This window comes from Astyanax mexicanus, chromosome 10, assembly GCF_023375975.1.
Source record: "Astyanax mexicanus isolate ESR-SI-001 chromosome 10, AstMex3_surface, whole genome shotgun sequence".
In the NCBI taxonomy this organism is placed as follows: Eukaryota; Metazoa; Chordata; class Actinopteri; order Characiformes; family Acestrorhamphidae; genus Astyanax; species Astyanax mexicanus.
Window position 1 is genome coordinate 43,347,794 of NC_064417.1, and position 19,892 is coordinate 43,367,685.

The window sequence follows — 19,892 nt, forward strand, 5'->3', positions numbered from 1 at the left end:
AGGGTCATTCGCATAGGGATGATATGAACACGCCTGGCACATGTGAGCGAGAGAGAGAGAGAGAGAGAATCTCCTTCCCTCCCTCTTTCATGGTCTTTCTCTCTCTCACGTGCTCACTATCTCTTTACCCTACAGTATGTTGCGTGCAATGAAACAAGGCGCTTTCTCTCTCTCTCTCTCTCTCTCTCTCTCTCTCTCTGTCTCTCTCTCGCCATCTCCTTCTTTCTTTCTCTCTTTCTCTCTTTCTCTCTTTCTTTCTTTCTTTCTCTCTTTCTCTCTCTCTTTCTCTCTCTCTTTCTTTCTCTCTTTCTCTCTCTCTCTCTCTCTTTTCTCTTTCTCACTTGGTCCGTCACTTTTCCCGAGGCCTCATGCATGCCTCAGAGGCTTATACCGTGTGAGCAGTCGGTCCCTAACGAAGCACGGAAGCGTGCCCCCCACCATGCCAGCGTGACTCACTCTCGCTCATAAGGAGGGGGCTGCTCACAATGAGGCAGCTCATTGTGAGATGAATATTGTGAGCATGCCTAGTTCTGTTATTCCTCAGCACATCGATAACAGTTATGAAGCACTTTCACTGTGCATCTAATTTGCATAAAATAAGAGCTCATCACTCTGTGTTGTAGCTAATGAGGTTCAGTTCAGATGGGGCTTTGATTAAGAGCAGCTGTTTGGTGATAGTACTGTGCTGTTTGAAGCAATGTTCCTCGGCAAGATTTTTGTGCTAGTTATGAAAGGAAGCTGTAGAGCTACATTTTTTTGCTGAGAAACAGAAAGCACAGAAAAGAGGTCACTGCCAAAACATGTGGTTTCCTCAGCCATTGAAATATGTGCCATGGTTATCAGGGTTTTGATAAGCAGGCAAATCGACTATGCTCTAAAAAGCTGCTGCAATAGTTTGCAATAGTACCAGCCTGCTGCCATCTGTCACTTGGAACCACATCATCCCTCTGCAGGCCTGTTTGCATCTCTTACAGGCCCATCTCTCTGCTTAATGTAGCTCTAAACCTGGAGCCAATGGGGCTGAAAACAGGGCAGCAGAGGGTCATCAGACCTGCTCAGAAACTGGAGTGGCATGTTAAAGAGCATTTATACTTGTACAGGTAAACAAAAGAGAAGCACAGAAGGTTATGAGATGAGGGTAAACATAAGTCAATACCAGGTAGTCACAAATACACAGCTTTTATTATAATGCAGAGGATACGATTTAGTAGTTTGTGAAAAATTGCAATACTTTTAACTAGGGGTGGGCGATATGGCTCTAAAATAATATCACGATATTTCAGGGTATTTTTGTGATAACGATATACTTGGCGATATAGGAAAACTAAAATAATTCATTAATTTCAGGAATATAGTATAATAGTATAACAGAATAATCATAATGTGGCAAAAAAAATGATATAGCATAAAATAATATAATGCAGCAAATAATATTGCAGAATATTTAGTGCATGCGTATAAACTGCAAACTAAAACAATTATACAATAAATACACCTAAAGCTTCACAGTAAATAATAGACTACTTTTAAGACAGAACAGCCCTATTATCACGATACTGATTTTTAATATCTTGATATTTCTGTGTCATGATATATTGTATACGATATAATATTGCCCACTCCTACTTTTAACAAGGTGATTATATTATAACAAGATGATGTTTTCAGTGTCATAGTATAAAAACCACTACATAAAATCTGTAATAGTTTATTTCAGTTTTTTACCCCCAATGTGATTTACTAAAGTTTCTGATTTATTACCACTCCATGTGGTGGTGTAAATCCTGATATTTACTTATTTAGGAGTATTTCATCTTCTTGAGTAACACAGATGTCATGAAATATAGTAAACAATTGTCTTGTGTTGTATCAAATATCGCGGAGTTGCAGTATTGTGATATTATTGTGATAATGCCGTTCCGTTCAAATCCCACCCCTGGTTGGAGGTTGGGGTGTTTTATAGATTGCTGTAAGACGACTTGACTGTGGGTGACAGAAAAGCTTCTTGGCTCTTCTGGGAGGGGTCCTGCAGTCTAAATATTATTAATCATAATTATAAAAAAATAAGTTACAGGTCAACAAGCTATCTGAAGAATGTACTCGGAACCTCTCCTCAATATAGCTGATCATTTTTATTGCATAGCTTGCACAATACTACTACTGTATTTGCGTTTCTTGTAAATACTAACTGTGTTTCATTGCCTTCTACTTGTACTGAACAGTGAGATTAAATGTACTGGTAGCTTGCTCAGGGTGGAGTGTAGGTGATTGGGGTTTGGTGGTTGGAAAATTTGGGTAAAACAGTACATTGTGTTCATATCCTCAGTTCACCAACAGTCATGCAGGCACGGAAATGCCTGAAAATCTGGGCATCTGGGGAGCTTGGGAGGGCTGGTCTGGACAAACGTCCAGGGCTGAATTTAGCTTCCTGCCCAGGAAGCCTGGATGACATGAATGCCTTGTTTCATCCAAACGCCTACAGAACCTCATTTGGACCATCACTTCTAATCACTGGGTTTGGCATGGCACTTTGTTAGCATTGCTTGTGGCTGCTGGCTTGGAGAAGAAAAAACCCTGTTCATCCTAATGAAAACCTTTTTTATATCAGAATATGTTATTAAAGCTTTATCGGACTCATCCGTCCATTTTGACAATTTAACAGTTTGTCCATGTTTTTTCCACATATAGATTAGCAATTTGGAGATAATAAACTCATTTATCATAGCTTTCAATTCTGATGTTCTTCTCATTAAAAAAATAATCAGCTGAGTCAAAGAAACATGTTTTTGAGTTAAAAAAAATTAAAGTAAAAGATGCGTATGACAATTTAATTACTACATATAATGTAGGTTATGTGTGTTCCATATCATATAATAAGACCATAACCTAATTATCTGGACAGGCCTATTAGGTTATGTTTTTTTCCCCCAATTATATCTTCAGCCTTTGGCAGTATCATTATTATAAAGGTCAATATTGTGAGAGAAACAGAGGATGGATGATGCTGTTGTACTTTGTGTTCTGATGTCGCAGATCAGTCAAGATTGAAAAAGTGCCGAGCCAGACTGAGTGATAAGTATAGTGACAGATTTCAGATACCTTAATGAATTTGCTCCATAGAATCAATTGAGTCAAGGATATGAGAGGATGTGTTTTATTACATCTTGGAGTTTTTGCTTATTTTTGCATTTTATTTGATAATTATCTGCTGGTTTCATTAAACAAAAGCTTCAAATCCCTCTTTGTCTCTTTTCTCCTCTGTTCCAGTCTTTGACTACTGCTATAGGGACTATATCTTGTCGTGGTATGCCCCGCTGAGTCGAGATGAGGGGCAGCTGTATCAGATGCTGTCTGAAGATTTCTGGGAGATGATCAAGCAGCTGAGGGTTCGTCTCTCTGAGGTGGACGTCGTGAACGTTGTCTGCAACGACACCGTCAAGACCCTACATTCCCATTTCTGTGACCTCAAGGCTGCAAACGCCAGGTATGCTAATGACATTGCGTGTGTAGAGTTAGGTGTTGGAGGAGGGGTGGAAATTAAAGGGCATCTCCAGATACATTGTCCATGATAACGAGGATACTTTCTTAATGTGATTCTGTGTTACTCAGTATATTTCAAAACATTACTATGTTACTGAGGAGGCTACAGTACGCCTAAATAATCAAATATACCAGAAATACCAGGAATTATGGATTAGTTGGTGTCACTTTCAAAGAGTTTCACATGTTTACCCTATTCATAAGCATATGTTTCAATAAATATAATGATATGGCTCCATGTTTCAATGTTATGTGGTCAAATTATATGATAAATCAATATATTTTCTCGCCAATATTTTGGAATAGGGCAGCACAATATATTGTAATGTAATGCAAAAGAAAAATGTGCACTGTCCTAATTTCTATAACCTATCTATCAGGGAAATATTATATCCACCAAATATCCTTTATTTAATGCAGTTGTGGACCCTTGGAGTGCATCATTAATATCATAACATGTTGGATCATTGACTTGTGGTAAAATCTGGTTAAATATTCTGTGTTTTTAATATTGCAAAAAATATTGCAGAAAAAAACTACTGATTTGACTACATCGATTTCAATATAATGAAGCCCTGTTTTGGAGTTTCATTAGCTAGAGTACGCTGTCTAAAATGTATAACTTAATTCTTAATTTGATGTTTTTTATATTGGTATATATAATGTATATAATAGTTGCTATTTGTGAAAATACCATTTTCATAATAATCCTTATCAATTTAAATATTAGGCTACATTTTAGCATTATATTGTCTGTAATCTGTAATGATGGCACTGTTCTCTTACAATACAGAAGCTTTTCAGTTGTGATGGCATGAAGTTTCTATATTATCTTGTCTATGATCTCCTTCAAGGGAAGTGTGATTTATGTGAGACATAATAGAAATGCTCAGATGCTCTGTCTCGCTTTGCTTCCAGCTGAATATAAACTACGTTTGGACAGACTTGTGAATTTATTGTCACTAGCACTGAGCTACAGCCCTCTTACTGCAGGCTCAAGTCTTTGCAACCTGTAAGTAATAGTGGAGGCTGTGGAGGAGATATAAGGGGCTGACAGCATGCCTTTACTCCTGCTAGTAAACTTATGTTGGCTCAATTATTTATATTGGTAGGTGGAACACATTAAACTGAATAAATGTCCTTTATACATCATTTAACAATGCTGTTAATAGAAACGCTAGCAGAAGGAATAAAAGAAAGTAAAATAGAAAATTTAGCAAGTCAGTGAGGATTTTGGAGGAATCTGTCTTATTTATATATATTTTTTTGCATTTAGTTTGGTTTGCTCCAATATGTTGAAGTGAGTAGGATCACCATGACAAGATTAAAAGAGCATTCTGATGCCTTCATAAAGAGTGTTGTATATACAGATGTGTCTGGAAACATATTAAAAACATAAGCTAGGACTTTAATTAGAAATTAGATGTTCCACTCTCTACCTCCATTGCCTGGCTGGCTGTCCTAGCAAGTTTAACCCAACAGCAACTGCAAGATACCGTTAAAAAAAGGCTATTTTTTAGGAGGCTTGCCAAATATGATCTTGACAAAGACCAGGACTCCAGGAACGATATGCTTTGGATAGATTAATCCCAAAGTTCGCTATACGTTCTTCACTATATTAGAGGGTGCTTTAGAAAAGAGTGAGGCTGTCTGCCCCAAAACTTAGGCTGAAGCGCAAGTGGACCATGCAACATGACAGTGACCCAAAACATTCCAGGTAAATACACTAAAGAAGGGGTCAAAAGAAAGAATCGGACAGATATGGTAATTATTAAAGTGATATGGGGTGTTTTTAAATGGGCAGTGCATGCAAGAAAACATCATATACTGTATACCTGAAAGAATTCTTCATGGAGGAAAAGGAAAAACCTTTTTTATTTTTTTTTATTACATTTCTGTTAATTACATATTGTAAGGGATTTTTAAAAACACTTCTTCAGTTTATTTTAGGTTGTTTAAATTCCTCTGTATATTCAATGTTCTCTCAAATATTATGTGTATATATGTTGAAAAAGGCCGCAATTATATGAATATAGTGAAGCCTGATCTTCCAAAACGACATTTTATGTGTAAACATCTATCTACAAGCTACAAGATTTCAAGTTTGATCAAAACTGCTTTTTCATTAAGCATGAAAACATGTCAGATAACATGTCAGCATTTCAAATGAAAAGGAAAAATCAAAGAATCCTCATAGCATAAAGCATTTTTAATCTTCAGTGATTGATGTGATGTTCAAGCTTTAGCTTTTATATATATCCTGATGTGAAGAGCCTTTTAATGAATTTTCTAGGTTTTCAGTTGCACAAGTGAGCAACAAAATAGAAGCTGGGTTTTGGCTGGGTAGAATTAGCTTGCTGTCGAATAAGCTTTCACGTCTCGATGGATCGACTCTGAGAAAAGCTTGTTTGTTTATTTAAAAAGTCACAGACACTCGCCCACTTACTGTTCAGTGTTCACTTCTCTCCAGTCTCTAGACCTATAGCACCCGCTGGTGCACTTTAAGACCCTTTAATGAAGACACACAGGGACTAAGCAGTTGTGGATGGTCCTGTTGTTAGTCATAGCAGTGTAGTGGGCGTGATTGATTTCCATCCTCAGGACTATTGGCTCGACACACACACTCATACATATACAGGGACACACAAGCCAATGTCTCACAGTGTTGTGATGTCATTGCCCATCAAGTCTTTATTGCTGTCTTTCAGTGATCGATCAGCACAGCTCATTAGCTGAATGGAGGTTTGAAGCAGATTTTTATTATTCTTCTCTGTTTCTCTGTTTTTTTTACACTCTCCATTATTGTTTTTGGTGTCCTGTTTATCTCTTGGGCTTGTAGTGTTATTGTATTGTGCACTGGATGTTCTTTATTTTAATGGTAAATATTCTTAGCATTTTCTGCTTTTCACCTTTCATTAGTCAGGTAATCCTTTTAAATGTCTTACAAAAGTTCTGTACATTTTACAGGACAAAAAATACTAAATCATTTGTGATTCTCTCCTCTAATATGAAGAAATAGGGGTGTGACGAGACACTAATATGACGAGACGAGACACGATACTGGGTTCACGAGAACGAGACGAGACAAGATTTAAAAATAAAATTTTAAAGAAAATGTAAAAAAATGAAAAATTAAATAAAAATAAAACTTTTCTAGGTCTTATATAGTGTAAACAATAAGTGCAAACCACAACCAGTCATATTAAGCCTATGGTTTGTGTTTTTTCTCCTAAATCTCTTGTAATTTAACTATGCATAACCATAACCAGTCATATTAAGCCTATGGTTTGTGTTTTTTTTCTCCTAAATCTCTTGTAATTTAACTATGCATAACCATAACCAGTCATATTAAGCCTATGGTTTGTGTTTTTTTCTCCTAAATCTCTTGTAATTTAACTATGCATAACCATAGTCAGACAGACAGACAGACAGACAGATACTGTATTCATCCTGAAGGAAATGTAGGCAAAATGCAGCCAGATATACAACTTAAATTAATTAGAATTCAGTATGATCCAGTTAGAGAAGGTCCGGACCGATTGTTAACTTGTGTTATGCTTAAGTGCTATATCACGCTTTAGTCATGCCCAGCGCGCTCGGCATTGGACAACGTTTGGGTCCGGACCCGGACCGCGGTCCGCCCATTGGTGACCTATGTTCTATGCAAATGCCCGAATTTTCCTCTTCTGCTGAATAGCTACTGTGTTGCCAGATCCCTCTTAAAAAGTCCACACTAAACTGTTTTTTCTTCCCGCGAAACAGGTTTCAGCTTGACGAGAAATATCATCATGTTTAATCTCGCGAGATCTCGTGCCACGAGATCTCGTCACACCCCTATGAAGAAATGTTGGTAACAATAATTGAGACATTAGTTAACATATTTTTTGCACTATAAAGCACACATAAAATCCTTTAATTTTCCCAAAAAATCAACAGTGCACCTTATAATCCAGTGTGCCTTATGTATGAATTGTACCAGTCAGATAATAAGGAGCAGTAAAACCACTCCGCTGAAGTACAGCATTATAAAGGAGTTTTAGTAAAGTTTCTCCAGCACCGAGGCTGGAGCAGTATAAGCATTAGCCGCTAACTGCAGCACTAGCTCTTTCACCGTTCAAAGGTGAGTATAATGGACTTTAGTCTGCATGTTTACCGTGTTAAAACAAGATACGTGGGGCGAACTCCTAGCTGATAGCGCCCTGGCTTACTGGAACCCTCAGGGTTCCTCATGTGTGCTGCTTCTAACCCTGTTAAATATTGGAAATCTAAGGTAAATCTAAGAAGCTTTTTTTATTACAGTTTTGTTTACTTAGGCCTGCTGAATTAAAATGGAAATATGGTGACACCCATGTTTCTTACTATTATTGCTTAAAACTTTGCTTTATAATCTGTAAAATACGGTTAATATATTGTAGTAATTAATAATGTCTTAATTGGTGTGTTAACTAGTTGACACACTCTGTACTGTAAGTACTGTTGGGTAATGTACCCTTATTGGAAAGTGTTACTAAAACTTTATATGACATGGGCTACAGAGATGAGTAGTAGAAGTAGCATTGAGTTAATTAAATTTGTATTTTATCAGAATTATCTTTACAGACATTTACAGTCTTAATGTATGTTGCCAGGCAGGGCTGTCCCCCACCCTTGTTATGAGAGAACAAGGCTGAGCATTGTTTTAGATGAGCTTTGTGTTCAGCTTGTGTTCAGACAGAGTTTTAAAAACCTCTGTTGAACAGTTATGTGTCATAATTAGACCATATGTAGAGCCATTTACTATCTACTATTGATACTATTTATGTATATATCTATATTAAAATGCTATATATAATGTTTAAAATTGTAATGTTTATATCTAACAAATCTAACCCCCCCCTCGTCTGCCTCCTCTGTTCTTTTTTTTTTTTTTTTTTACCCTTCTCTTTTCCCTCACCTACTCACTGCCTTTCTACATCTCTCCTTTTCCGTCTTCACTCCCTGTGGCCCTGCTTACCCCCTCTTCAGGCAGGAGGAGACTCCGAGGCCCTTGGCGCTGCACCCGTGTCTGCGCAGTTCCGAAGAGGAGCTGCAGTTTTTGCGTTGCTGCTCACGCCTGCTTGTGCTGTGTGCGCTGCCTGCACGTGACGCTCGCTGCCGCAGCCTCCGCCTCGTCCTGGTGGAGGTCATTGCCACTAAAGGTGACCCTCATCACTCTTACTCACCTCTAACTCAACTCTGTGCTGAACTGCATGCAGTTAGGGATGGATTAGAGGCTTATTGCAAACATGCACTAATGCAGCTAACTGATTAGTTATTGAGGGATGTTTCCTGCTGGTCTGTGGAAATGTTTTTATATGGTAATTTACTTTTATTTGATTTTAGACAGTATGAACGCAAGATATATTTTGTCGGCTCTTTTGAGGAATTTAATTGCATAAAGGGCAAGGGAGCAAGCCTAAGCTGAACCCCAGTTACCTCAGATCCCTCAGATGGCATTGCATTAAGAACCATCATTCAACAATAGCTGATCGAACCACGTGAGTAAAAAGGATTACTTTGGCAACCTTTTTAATAAGCACTACAATATAGTAGTATAACCTTTAGCTAAACCAAGTAACGGGGTCTGTTGTAGTCTGGGATTGTCAGAAAAATTTTTTTGAAGCAGTATTTATGCAAAAAAAGTATATTAAAAGTATATTATATTTGAGGGATATATGCTGCCATCGTTTCTAGTGACATCCTTGTATTTTTAACAAGATATATATGCTATGCTATATGATATGGATGCTTGTGTTGTAAAAAAAGATAAAGATCCATCCAATTTAAAACAATCTAAGAGGAAAAAAATACAAGGATGGGATGACTGTTCTGATGTTCTACTCTACAGGACTCCACAGCTGTTCAGTTTTTTTTTTTAAATCTGTTAGCAGTTAGCAGAGATGAGTCATGCTTTTAAATCATTACCAGTGTTTAATTGGGTTCAGTAATTAGCAGGAAGCTCCCCACTATGGCTAGAAACCAACCTGCTGCACATTTGGATTCTAGATTGATTTACATCGATCAAGCGAGTTCTCTGAGTCAGTTTTCCTGTATCAGAGAACTGCTTAAGATTAATTGAGATTCATTTTCTCTTTGTCTATAGGAAAGAAAGCATATTTGGAACATCTGAAGATGAGCCTGGTATCTATGAACACAGTGACAGAACAGCATAGGCAGCATGTATTAAACAGACGACTCCAGTTCTGTGTGTTTTCATGTATAGAGAAGAATTGGCCCACATGCTCTGATGAGCGGGAATATGTTTGTCTCACAGACTCAATCAAAACAGCAGGGTGACGGAAATGTCCTCATGCAACCTAATTTAATCCCTTTTTTTGTTACTAAGCAACCCCTCTCTGTGCCCATAGCCAGCAGTGCAAATCCATGCTTTTTGTGCCTGTTTTGCCTTTTTGCCCCCCAGAGATCAGGACTGCTTACACCTTTCTCTTTTATAACAAACTGCTGTTCTCCTCTGCACTGCCACCGGCCCACGTAATGTCCCGACTGGCATCGGCAAGAATAGGGCACTTTAAGACCTGCTAATCAGATTTGGAAACTTTGTTTTTGGCTGGAGCACAGAAGTCCCCGCAGCTTTCATTTGATCTGTCCATAATTTCATTTGAAGGACAGACACTAGTCTGCTGCTGGTTGGACTGTAGCTGTCTTCAGTATGATCTTCATCTCTAATCATCTCCAATCATAAGTCTAATCAAATCATAAGAAGCAGTTATCTGCAATTTGCCATGAAATCTCTATTAAAAGGCAATTTCAGAATCCGAGTCACACAGAGGGCAGTCTGAAAAAAGTCTTCAGACCTCAGAGTTCACTCAGTGTATATTGCTTTTTCAGTTTAAGAGTAGAAAAAAGTATTATAAATTTAATGATAGTTAAAAAATAGGAGAGATGGAGGTAAAATAACTAAACATGTATACCCAAAAGATATAATGTTCAACACACACAAGTTGACAGTTTTTTTTTTGGTAAACCATTCAGATGTTTTGTACACTTGTAAAAAATATCTAAATATTTTAATTAATTAAATTAATTAATGGTTTACAATTAATTACCAGTTTCATGGTAAATATTTAGCATTTATGTTATTTTTCTAGCAGTACCTGTTAATAACACCTACAGTATAATACAGTATTTTCCAAATGAGTGTTATTAATACTCTATACTACTACTGCTTACAATACCTAAAACTATAATCAGGTGCAGCTCATCAACATGGTTACAAAGAATTTTGGAGGAGTCTTTTTATGGAGGAGAGTTTTATTTAAACCTCGGACATTAGTTTGATTGCTGATTGATGAATTGTGAATATCATGCTGAAATCCACAGATCTCTCTGATGCGTTCAGATGGAAGAATGTTGCTGACTGTGTCTAAAAAGCAATTCTCAGAACAAATAGAAGCCATTTTTCTGTCCACAAACTAATTTACATGTGGAAAAAACTCCAAACCTGAACAGATCAGGCTGTGCCAGCAAAGGCAGCACAAGAGCAGACTGCAAGATGCACAAAGATGTTTCCAACAATCATAAATGTCATTAAAAGTGTGCCAGTAGAAAAGAATGGGACTTTTGTGGCAGTGTGACAGTGTGAACAAGAAATGTTTAGTCTGAGTCTGTATGGATCTAATACTGGCCAAAATGACTGCATTAAATGTCGGAAGAAAAAAGTTGAATCTGATTCGATCCGTTATATAATACGATCATGTAAATGCTTACGTTAGAACCCATGTTTCAAGGCCTACCGTATTTTTCGGATTATAAGGCGCACCGTGTTATAAGGCGCACGATGAGTGAACGGTCTATTTTTAGTGTTAGTCCATACACAAGGCGCACTGGATTATAAGGCGCACTAAATGAAACTTTATTTATATCAGTAACAATAACTCTGAGCAATAAATCCTTCACAATATCTGTGAAAAATAACAACATCTCTGAGCAATAAATCAACAAGCACAGCAAGTAACTTACGTATTACTCCGCAACGCTCCTGACAACGGTAGCCGCAACGCTCCGACAGACCATAATATTATGTTGAAGCACAGCAAGTACGTATTACTCCGCGAGGCTCCTGACAACGGTAGCCGCAACGCTCCGACAGACCATAATATTATGTTGAAGCACAGCAAGTACGTATTACTCCGCGACGCTCCTGACAACGGTAGCCGCAACGCTCCGACAGACCATAATATTATGTTGAAGCACAGCAAGTACGTATTACTCCGCGAGGCTCCTGACAACGGTAGCCGCAACGCTCCGACAGACCATAATATTATGTTGAAGCACAGCAAGTACGTATTACTCCGCGAGGCTCCTGACAACGGTAGCCGCAACGCTCCGACAGACCATAATATTATGTTGAAGCACAGCAAGTACGTATTACTCCGCGACGCTCCTGACAACGGTAGCCGCAACGCTCCGACAGACCATAATATTATGTTGAAGCACAGCAAGTACGTATTACTCCGCGAGGCTCCTGACAACGGTAGCCGCAACGCTCCGACAGACCATAATACTACTTGAAGCACAGCAAGTACCGTATTACTCCGCGAGGCTTCTGACTATAATAGCGTGTTGTGCCGAATTCGGTGAATAAAACGGTTTTAAAACAGAGATAAAGATTGGATAAGTTTCATTTCTGGATGAAGTGATTTCCAGCGCTGTTTGGATATAACTGTGGATTACAGGAGACTGGATTGATGGATTCTCTTTAGTCTGGACGCGTTTTGAAGGTAGGACCTGTGGCTGAGCGCGGGTGTGTGTTCGGGGGGTGGCGGCAGTGACCGGAGGTTACCCCAGGACAAAAGGAGAGCCTTTTATTACTGGAAACATGCGCTCTGACGCAGCTCTAATTCATGAAACATACATCCTACAGTAAAAGCACAGTTCTGGAATCCGGAGAGCCAGACGGTTCGAATGGTGTATGACATGACCGCATTCGATGAAATATGGACGAACGATAAACGCAAATATGAGAGTTATGAATTATTAAAATCATAACCAAGGCATATTTCGCCCTAAATGTTTATTTTCTGAAAGGATATTCCGCTAAATAGGCTAAATAGCTCAAAAGCAGAGATTCTAAGCTTTAAAATGGTATATTGGATGTCTATATTGAACCTGTAACTGTTCATAACTATTCAGAAACACAGCCAGTTATGAAATATTAAATATTTCTGGCCCGCCGGTGGGCCAGCGCGTGTTAAGAGGTTAACTTTACTTAGAAGTGGGCGCTAAAAAGAAACAGTTTGTGCTATTACCCCAGAACGGGTGGAAAGGAAAGTTTACCGGCACCTTGTTCTGGCCACAGAGCTACAGTGGAAACTAGCTACCCTGAGCCACAGCCGAGAGGCAGTACGGCAGTCAAAGGTAACCGCGCGCTAGCCCAAGAGGGGGATCTTTTTCTGGCGTGGGTGAGGAATTCTGCACAACAGAGCGCCGTGTACCACATAAAAATCGAGGTCAGTAAACACAAGCAAAATCCATACACAAGGCGCACTGCATTATAAGGCGCAATGACGATTTTTGGGAAAAAATAAGTATTTTAAGTGCGCCTTATAGCCCGAAAAATACGGTACATTCCAGTATTCCAGGCATTATAAGGAATAAAGATGTTTTTAAAGGATAGCAATTTCCTGTTTAAAAATAAATTTAACTCTGCGTGTTTCAGAGTTTGAGCATGATGTTATTTAAACAGTATTCAACATGCATATAGAAAAAATATATTATAAACAGCAAAGTTAAAATGGAAACAATGGTATTGGATTGATATTGATATCAGCAGATACTTAAGAGTGTGCCATCAGTTTCAGACAGTTCAATTCTCCAATTCTTCAATCTGATTCTATAATTTGTTTTCCATTAAAAATACAGATGACTAGGCTTAATCCCTGTCAGGGAAACTGACCCATAGTCAATAGTATTAATTTATCGTAGACTACTTCAATTTATTTTCTTGCAACAAGGGTGACCAGGCAGAGCAGTGTGTAAACTCTGACACCAGCACATGTTAAAGTAAAGCTCAGGTGGGAAAACAAATAAAGCTAGAGAAAAATGTAAAATTTGGACACTTTTAATACTGCATAAGTGATGCATTCCTCATACTGTGGCCAGCTTTTCCCGACTAATTCATTACTCTGTATAGAACCTGTACCAGGTCTGAATAGAACCTTCCAGTTATACCTTTCTCCCTTAACATTTTTCTTCTCTTACTAGATGTGGTAAAGAGCTCATGGTTATGGATGGATGTGCACTCAGCTGCACTCTGGCAGCCTGGCACTAATTTGCAGAGTGAGGCTCCATCCATCCAGCTCTGTTTCCCTATAATGGACCGGTGGCTCTGGGCCATCTGGTGAACAACTGACATTGATTCTTTTTACGTTGCTTTTGGCATCTCAGCGTCTTGGGAGTTACAGATATATTTGCACACACTGTACTGCTCCAGCATCTGAGTGTTCTGTATTATTACTACCATACTCTTTGCAAAATCGTGAATTTAATTACTGTCTAATTTAATCAGCACTCATTTTAGGGATCACCAAAACCAAAACTTTATACTGAATAACAGATAATTAAACAAGGGTTTCTGTTAATTGTCATCTTTTTACAATTGCGTACATTAAATAGTATGAGGCTATATATTTGACTTGATTTTCAAAAAAAGATACTTGCAAACATACAGTCTTAAAATATTACAGACAAACCAACAAAAGATCACATGACCTAAAGTGGATTTGTCTGCTAATGCTATTATGTGTTTAAAAGTATCGGTTGCCTAATATTTGGTATATTTCTAATTTTAATTTACCTTCATTCTTTTTTATAATAATGCATTTCTGCTTAACTATTATGTAACTTTTGGTTGTTGGCACTAAGAGATGATATAGAACATAATATTGTTATTACCTACATGGTTGGTAATAATAATAATAATAATAATAATAATAATAATAATAATAATATATTTATATAGGGCTGGGCGATATATCGAGATGGTTTGGATTCAGATGAGCAGATGAGCAGAAGAATAAGGTTTTTAGGCGGACCTGGTCCACTACTGAGAACTAGTTCATTTCGACAGGGTTATTTTGAACTAGATGTTTTGATATATATATATATATATATAATTAGTATAATTTGAAATGACTTGCAGTTGTTGAGGCTACTCTAATATACAGGATATGGCACTGAATTATAAAGGTACCAATATAAACTTTGGAGCATGTAGCATTGTCTCAAAAGTATATATTTGATATTACCTTATGGGATGAAAAAAATATTGAAATATATATTGTATATCGCAATTCAGAAAAAATATATCGAGATATAGTTTTTGATCCATATCGCCCAGTCCTATATTTATATTGTCTCATTTCCAGACTTCAGGACCATGATGTAAAGTAACTAGGGGGTTTGGGGTGAATGTCCTGCTCAGTCTCAGAGTCATGAAGTACAGTCCCGATAACTTCCCCATAAGAGGGTTTCAAGACATGATGTAGAAACAATAACCACCCAGAAATGTCCTTTATTGTTATATTATATGTGCTGTAGCGTTGCTTCTGTGGTAGGTCGTGGAAACATCCAAGCCACACAATAAAGAAATGCTTTGGCAGGGGGGCTTGGAAACATATGAGTAATGTCTGCAGTGAGTCTCAGATTTTCAGTGTGTTTTGTTAGCTTTGGGGTTGCATGTTAAAACATGTATTGTATTCTCTCCCTCTCTCTCCCCCTCTCTCTCTCTGTCTCTCTGACACACAGTGCTAAAGCCATTGGTGGAGGTGCTAAGTGATCCTGACTACATTAACCAGATGCTTTTGGCTCTGCTGGAGCATCGCGAACAGCATAAAAAGGCGTACATCTACGCAGACTCTTACGAAGATTTCTTCAAACTAATCAGCAACAGCACTGACATTGACTTCCTCAAACAGCTCAGGTGAGAAACTCCTCACTCTCATCTAGAAATTCTAGACCTGTTTTCTATCAGAATAAGAAATGAAAGCTGTTGGCACCATGCATAAAGCAAAGTAATGTCTATAGGGGTATAAAAGTTTTTCAGCATTGAGCTATGGAGCCCTGGGATGATGGATAATACTTAACTCCAGCAGTTAGGGATAAGGTGGGGCGGGGGTCATCCATCATTATGACCTTACTAATACTTTTGTCGCAGAATGCAGTCAAATCCTTACAGCAATGTTTCTAAATCTAGTGCATTCACATCAGTTCTCTCAATACACTGTTTCATTAAAAACAGTGCAGACAGTCCATATTGTAAACCTATTGCTGTTATAAATCTTACAGCAGTCAGTTAGTGCCCTTTCATCTCCTAATAGAGTTAGTTGTCTATGATTTGATAGGACAGCCAGTCAGTTGTGGTTGTTTCAGACAGCTCTCACGTTGTGATTCATCTTTATTATACCATACGCTCAGGTTCAATTGGAATAAAGTATTCTATACAGTCTTTTAATTCTCATTCTGTGTTGCTTTATTGATTTAATGTACTGCTGTGGGATACATTTTGAGTAAGATTTAGTTCCACTTGTGTCAGACAAGACAAGACTAAATATAGATTTGTTATTTCAGTGAGTTGAAGCTCCGCAAGGCAGCTCCAGAGTTTGGCCGTGCTTGAACTGGCAATGAGTCATAAGATAGTGGCATTTGAAGTCTCCTAAAAACTTGCAGCATTATTGATCTAAACCAACGAAAGAAAAGTTCTGTGCTTTATTGTGAATTTGCGCACGGAGCTGGAACTCAAATACTTTTTGTTTTAAATGCTTTCAAATATGATTAGTTAAAATGGTTCAGAATTGCTTGAAAATTAAAGTAAATGGAAGATTAATGTAGTATAGAAATTAAAGCATTATATGCAGATTCTGCAGGTCAGATATTCCACAGTAATGGACGTAATTCAGTTCTGTATTAATTATACCCTTACATCACAGACAGTCACACGGTTGAACTAAAAACACACCTTGGATCTGAGACTCCTTTTGGAGTGTACCTATTGGTGAGAGTTCATTGATACGATCATTGAGAGTTCATTCATACGATACCCACCCAAGATGGCGGCGCGTTAACACGCAGCGGCCGCTCCGGGTCCGTTAAATGGTGCTTTTGTGTTACTATTTGTCGTTTTTTCCGTTTATTTCCTGCGAATATGTGCATCGGAACACCCGTGCACATGTTCTACCACCGCCAGACCCTGCTACAGTGGAGAAATCAGCCAAAAAACACGCTACCGGACGAGGTTCTGCAGACGCTACTTGAGCTTAGCCTGCTAAGAGACCCAGGCCGCCAGCCCGCGGTGTTTCCTGACGCCGGAGCCCAGCGGAAGTGCCATCGCAAGCGGTGCGAGCGTAAGCGTAAGCGTGGAAAGAGAGCCGGGATCCGCGCGAGGCTAAAGGCTAGTCCTAGCCGGCCGGCTATACCATCGCTCTTTCTGGCAAACGTCTGTTCCCTTGACAATAAACTGGACTACATCCGACTCCAGCGAACAACCCAGTGTGAGTTCAGAGACTGCTGTGCTTTGGTTTTTGTGGAATCGTGGCTGAACGACAACGTTCCGGACAGCGCCATTCAGCTAGACGGGCTAACCGCGCTCAGAGCGGATAGGAGCGCGGCTCTATCCGGGAAGACCCGCGGTGGAGGCGTGTGTGTTTACATCAACACAGAATGGTGTAACAACGCTGTGACTGTCGCCAAACACTGCTCTCCGCTGGTGGAGTTCCTGATAGTCAAGTGCAGACCTTTTTATTTAGTACGGGAGTTCTCCGCCGTGCTAATAGCTGCTGTCTACATCCCACCCAGCGCTAGCATTGGTGCTAATGCTAAAGAGGCTCTGTGTGAACTCTATGGGTCTATCAGCGATCTGCAGAACAAACACCCAGACGGACTGTTTCAACCACGCAAATCTCAAGTCAGTGCTCCCTAAATTCCATCAACATGTGGACTTTGCAACGAGAGGAGCGAGCGCGCTGGATCTTGTTTACACAAACATCCCCAGCGCGTACCGGGCGGAGCCCCGCCCCCACCTCGCTTTCTCGGACCACATGTGTGTTTGGCTGACTCCAACATACACACCACTCATCAGACGCTCCAGACCAGTTCAGAAGCAGGTGAAAACCTGGCCGGCAGGCTCCATCTCTGCCCTTCAGGACTGTTTTGAGTGCACTGCATGGGACATGTTTAGGGAGGCTGCTACTGAAGGCGATTCTGTTGATTTGGAGGAGTATGCAGCATCAGTCACTGGCTACATCAGCAAGTGTATTGATGATGTCACTGTCTCCAAGACCATCACTACACGCCAAAACCAGAAGCCTTGGATGACTGCTGAGGTACGTGCGCTGCTGAGGACCCGCGACTCCGCCTTCAGAGTGGGTGACAAGGTGGCCCTGAGGAAAGCGAGAGCCAACCTGTCAAGAGCCATCAGAGAGGCAAAGCGCGCACACGCCCAGAGAATCCACAGCCACTTCAAGGACACGGGTGACGCGCGGCGTATGTGGCAGGGCATCCAGGCAATCACCAACTACAGGACAATGCCACCGTCCTGTGAACGTGATGCCTCCCTCCCTGATGCCCTGAACAACTTTTCTGCACGGTTTGAGGCACAAAACAACACGATGGCGAGAAAGACCATGCCCAAGCCGGACGAGCAGGTGTTGTGCCTGACTGCAGTGGATGTGAGGAACACTCTGCGCAGAGTCAACCCACGAAAAGCTGCAGGACCAGACAACATCCCCGGCAGAGTGCTCAGGGAGTGCGCAGACCAGCTGACAGATGTTCTCACGGACATCTTCAACATCTCCCACCACCATCGTTCCCGTGCCGAAGAAGTCCACAGTGTCCTGCCTCAATGACTACCGTCCCGTTGCACCCATCATCATGAAGTGCTTCGAGAGGCTAGTCATGAGGAACATCAAGACACGACTGCCCTCTTCACTGGACCCCCTGCAGTTTGCGTATCGTCCCAATCGCTCCACGGACGATGCCATCACCACCACCCTTCATCTCTCCCTCACCCACCTGGAGAAGAAGGACACTTACGTCAGAATGCTGTTTATAGACTTCAGTTCAGCATTCAACACCATCATCCCACAGAACCTCATCAGGAACCTAAGCTCGCTCGGCCTCAACACCCCCCTCTGCAACTGGATCCTGGACTTTCTGACGGGGAGACCCCAGTCAGTCCGGTTCGGGGGCAGCACCTCCAGCACCATCACACTGAACACTGGGGCCCCCCAGGGCAGTGTCCTGAGTCCTCTGCTGTTCACCCTGCTGACTCATGACTGTGCTGAAAAACACAGTTCTAACAGCTTTATCAAGTTCGCCGATGATACAACCGTGCTGGGTCTCATCACCAAAGGCGATGAGTCAGCATACAGAGAGGAGGTGCAGCGGCTGACAGACTGGTGTACAGTCAACAACCTTCACCTGAATGTGGACAAGACAAAGGAAATGGTTGTTGACTTCAGGAGAGCACAACACACCCACTCTCCACTCAACAGCGACGGGTCCTCTGTGGAGATTGTTAAGAGCACCAAGTTCCTTGGTGTCCACTTAGCAGATAACCTCACCTGGACCCTGAACACCAGCTCTACAGCCAAGAAAACCCAGCAGTGTCTCTACTTCCTCCGGAAGCTGAGAAAGGCCCGTCTCCCTCCACCCATCCTCACACTCTTCTATAGAGGGACCATTGAGAGCATCCTGAGCAGCTGCATCACTGCCTGGTTTGGGACCTGCACCGTCTCTGACCGCAAGACCCTCCAGCGTATTGTGAGGACAGCTGAGAGGATCATTGGCGTCTCTCTCCCCTCCATCACGGACATCTACACCACCCGCAGCATCCGCAAAGCAACCAGCATTGTGAATGACCCCACCCATCCCTCACACAAACTGTTCTCCCTCCTGTCTTCGGGAAGGAGGTACCGCAGCATCCGGTCCAGCACGACCAGATTCTGCAACAGCTTCTACCCCCAAGCCATCAGACTCCTCAACTGCAGAGACTGAACTGATGGTTTTTCTGTACATGCACACACACTCTTACCCCACTTACCCCAGAAAATGGAAAGCACTAAAAACCCTACTACCTCACTGGACTCTATTGCACACTGTGTAATAGAGGTAATTACTACCTCACTGGTCTTTTTTGCACACTTTTTGCACACTGCATAATTTGCACACTGTCTTGTTATTTATTATTCTTTGTCTGTATTGTGTTGTATTGTCTGTCTGCACTTTTGTACTGTTGCACTATTGTTCTGTCTACACTGTGTTTATGTGCACCATGGTCCCTGGAGGAACGTTGTTTCGTTTCACTGTGTACTCTGTAT

At 40.5% G+C, this 19,892-nt stretch overlaps 1 protein-coding gene across 1 annotated transcript in view; it reads left to right on the forward strand.

Moving 5' to 3' along the window:
- snx25 (sorting nexin 25) overlaps positions 1 to 19,892 on the forward strand; it is a 72,314-nt gene that overhangs the window by 14,373 nt on the left and 38,049 nt on the right. The window contains exons 3-5 of the mRNA XM_022683538.2: positions 3,268 to 3,484; positions 8,545 to 8,717; positions 15,325 to 15,499. Of these exons, the coding sequence (XP_022539259.2) occupies positions 3,268 to 3,484; positions 8,545 to 8,717; positions 15,325 to 15,499 (565 nt within the window). The remainder of the gene's footprint in view (positions 1 to 3,267; positions 3,485 to 8,544; positions 8,718 to 15,324; positions 15,500 to 19,892) is intronic.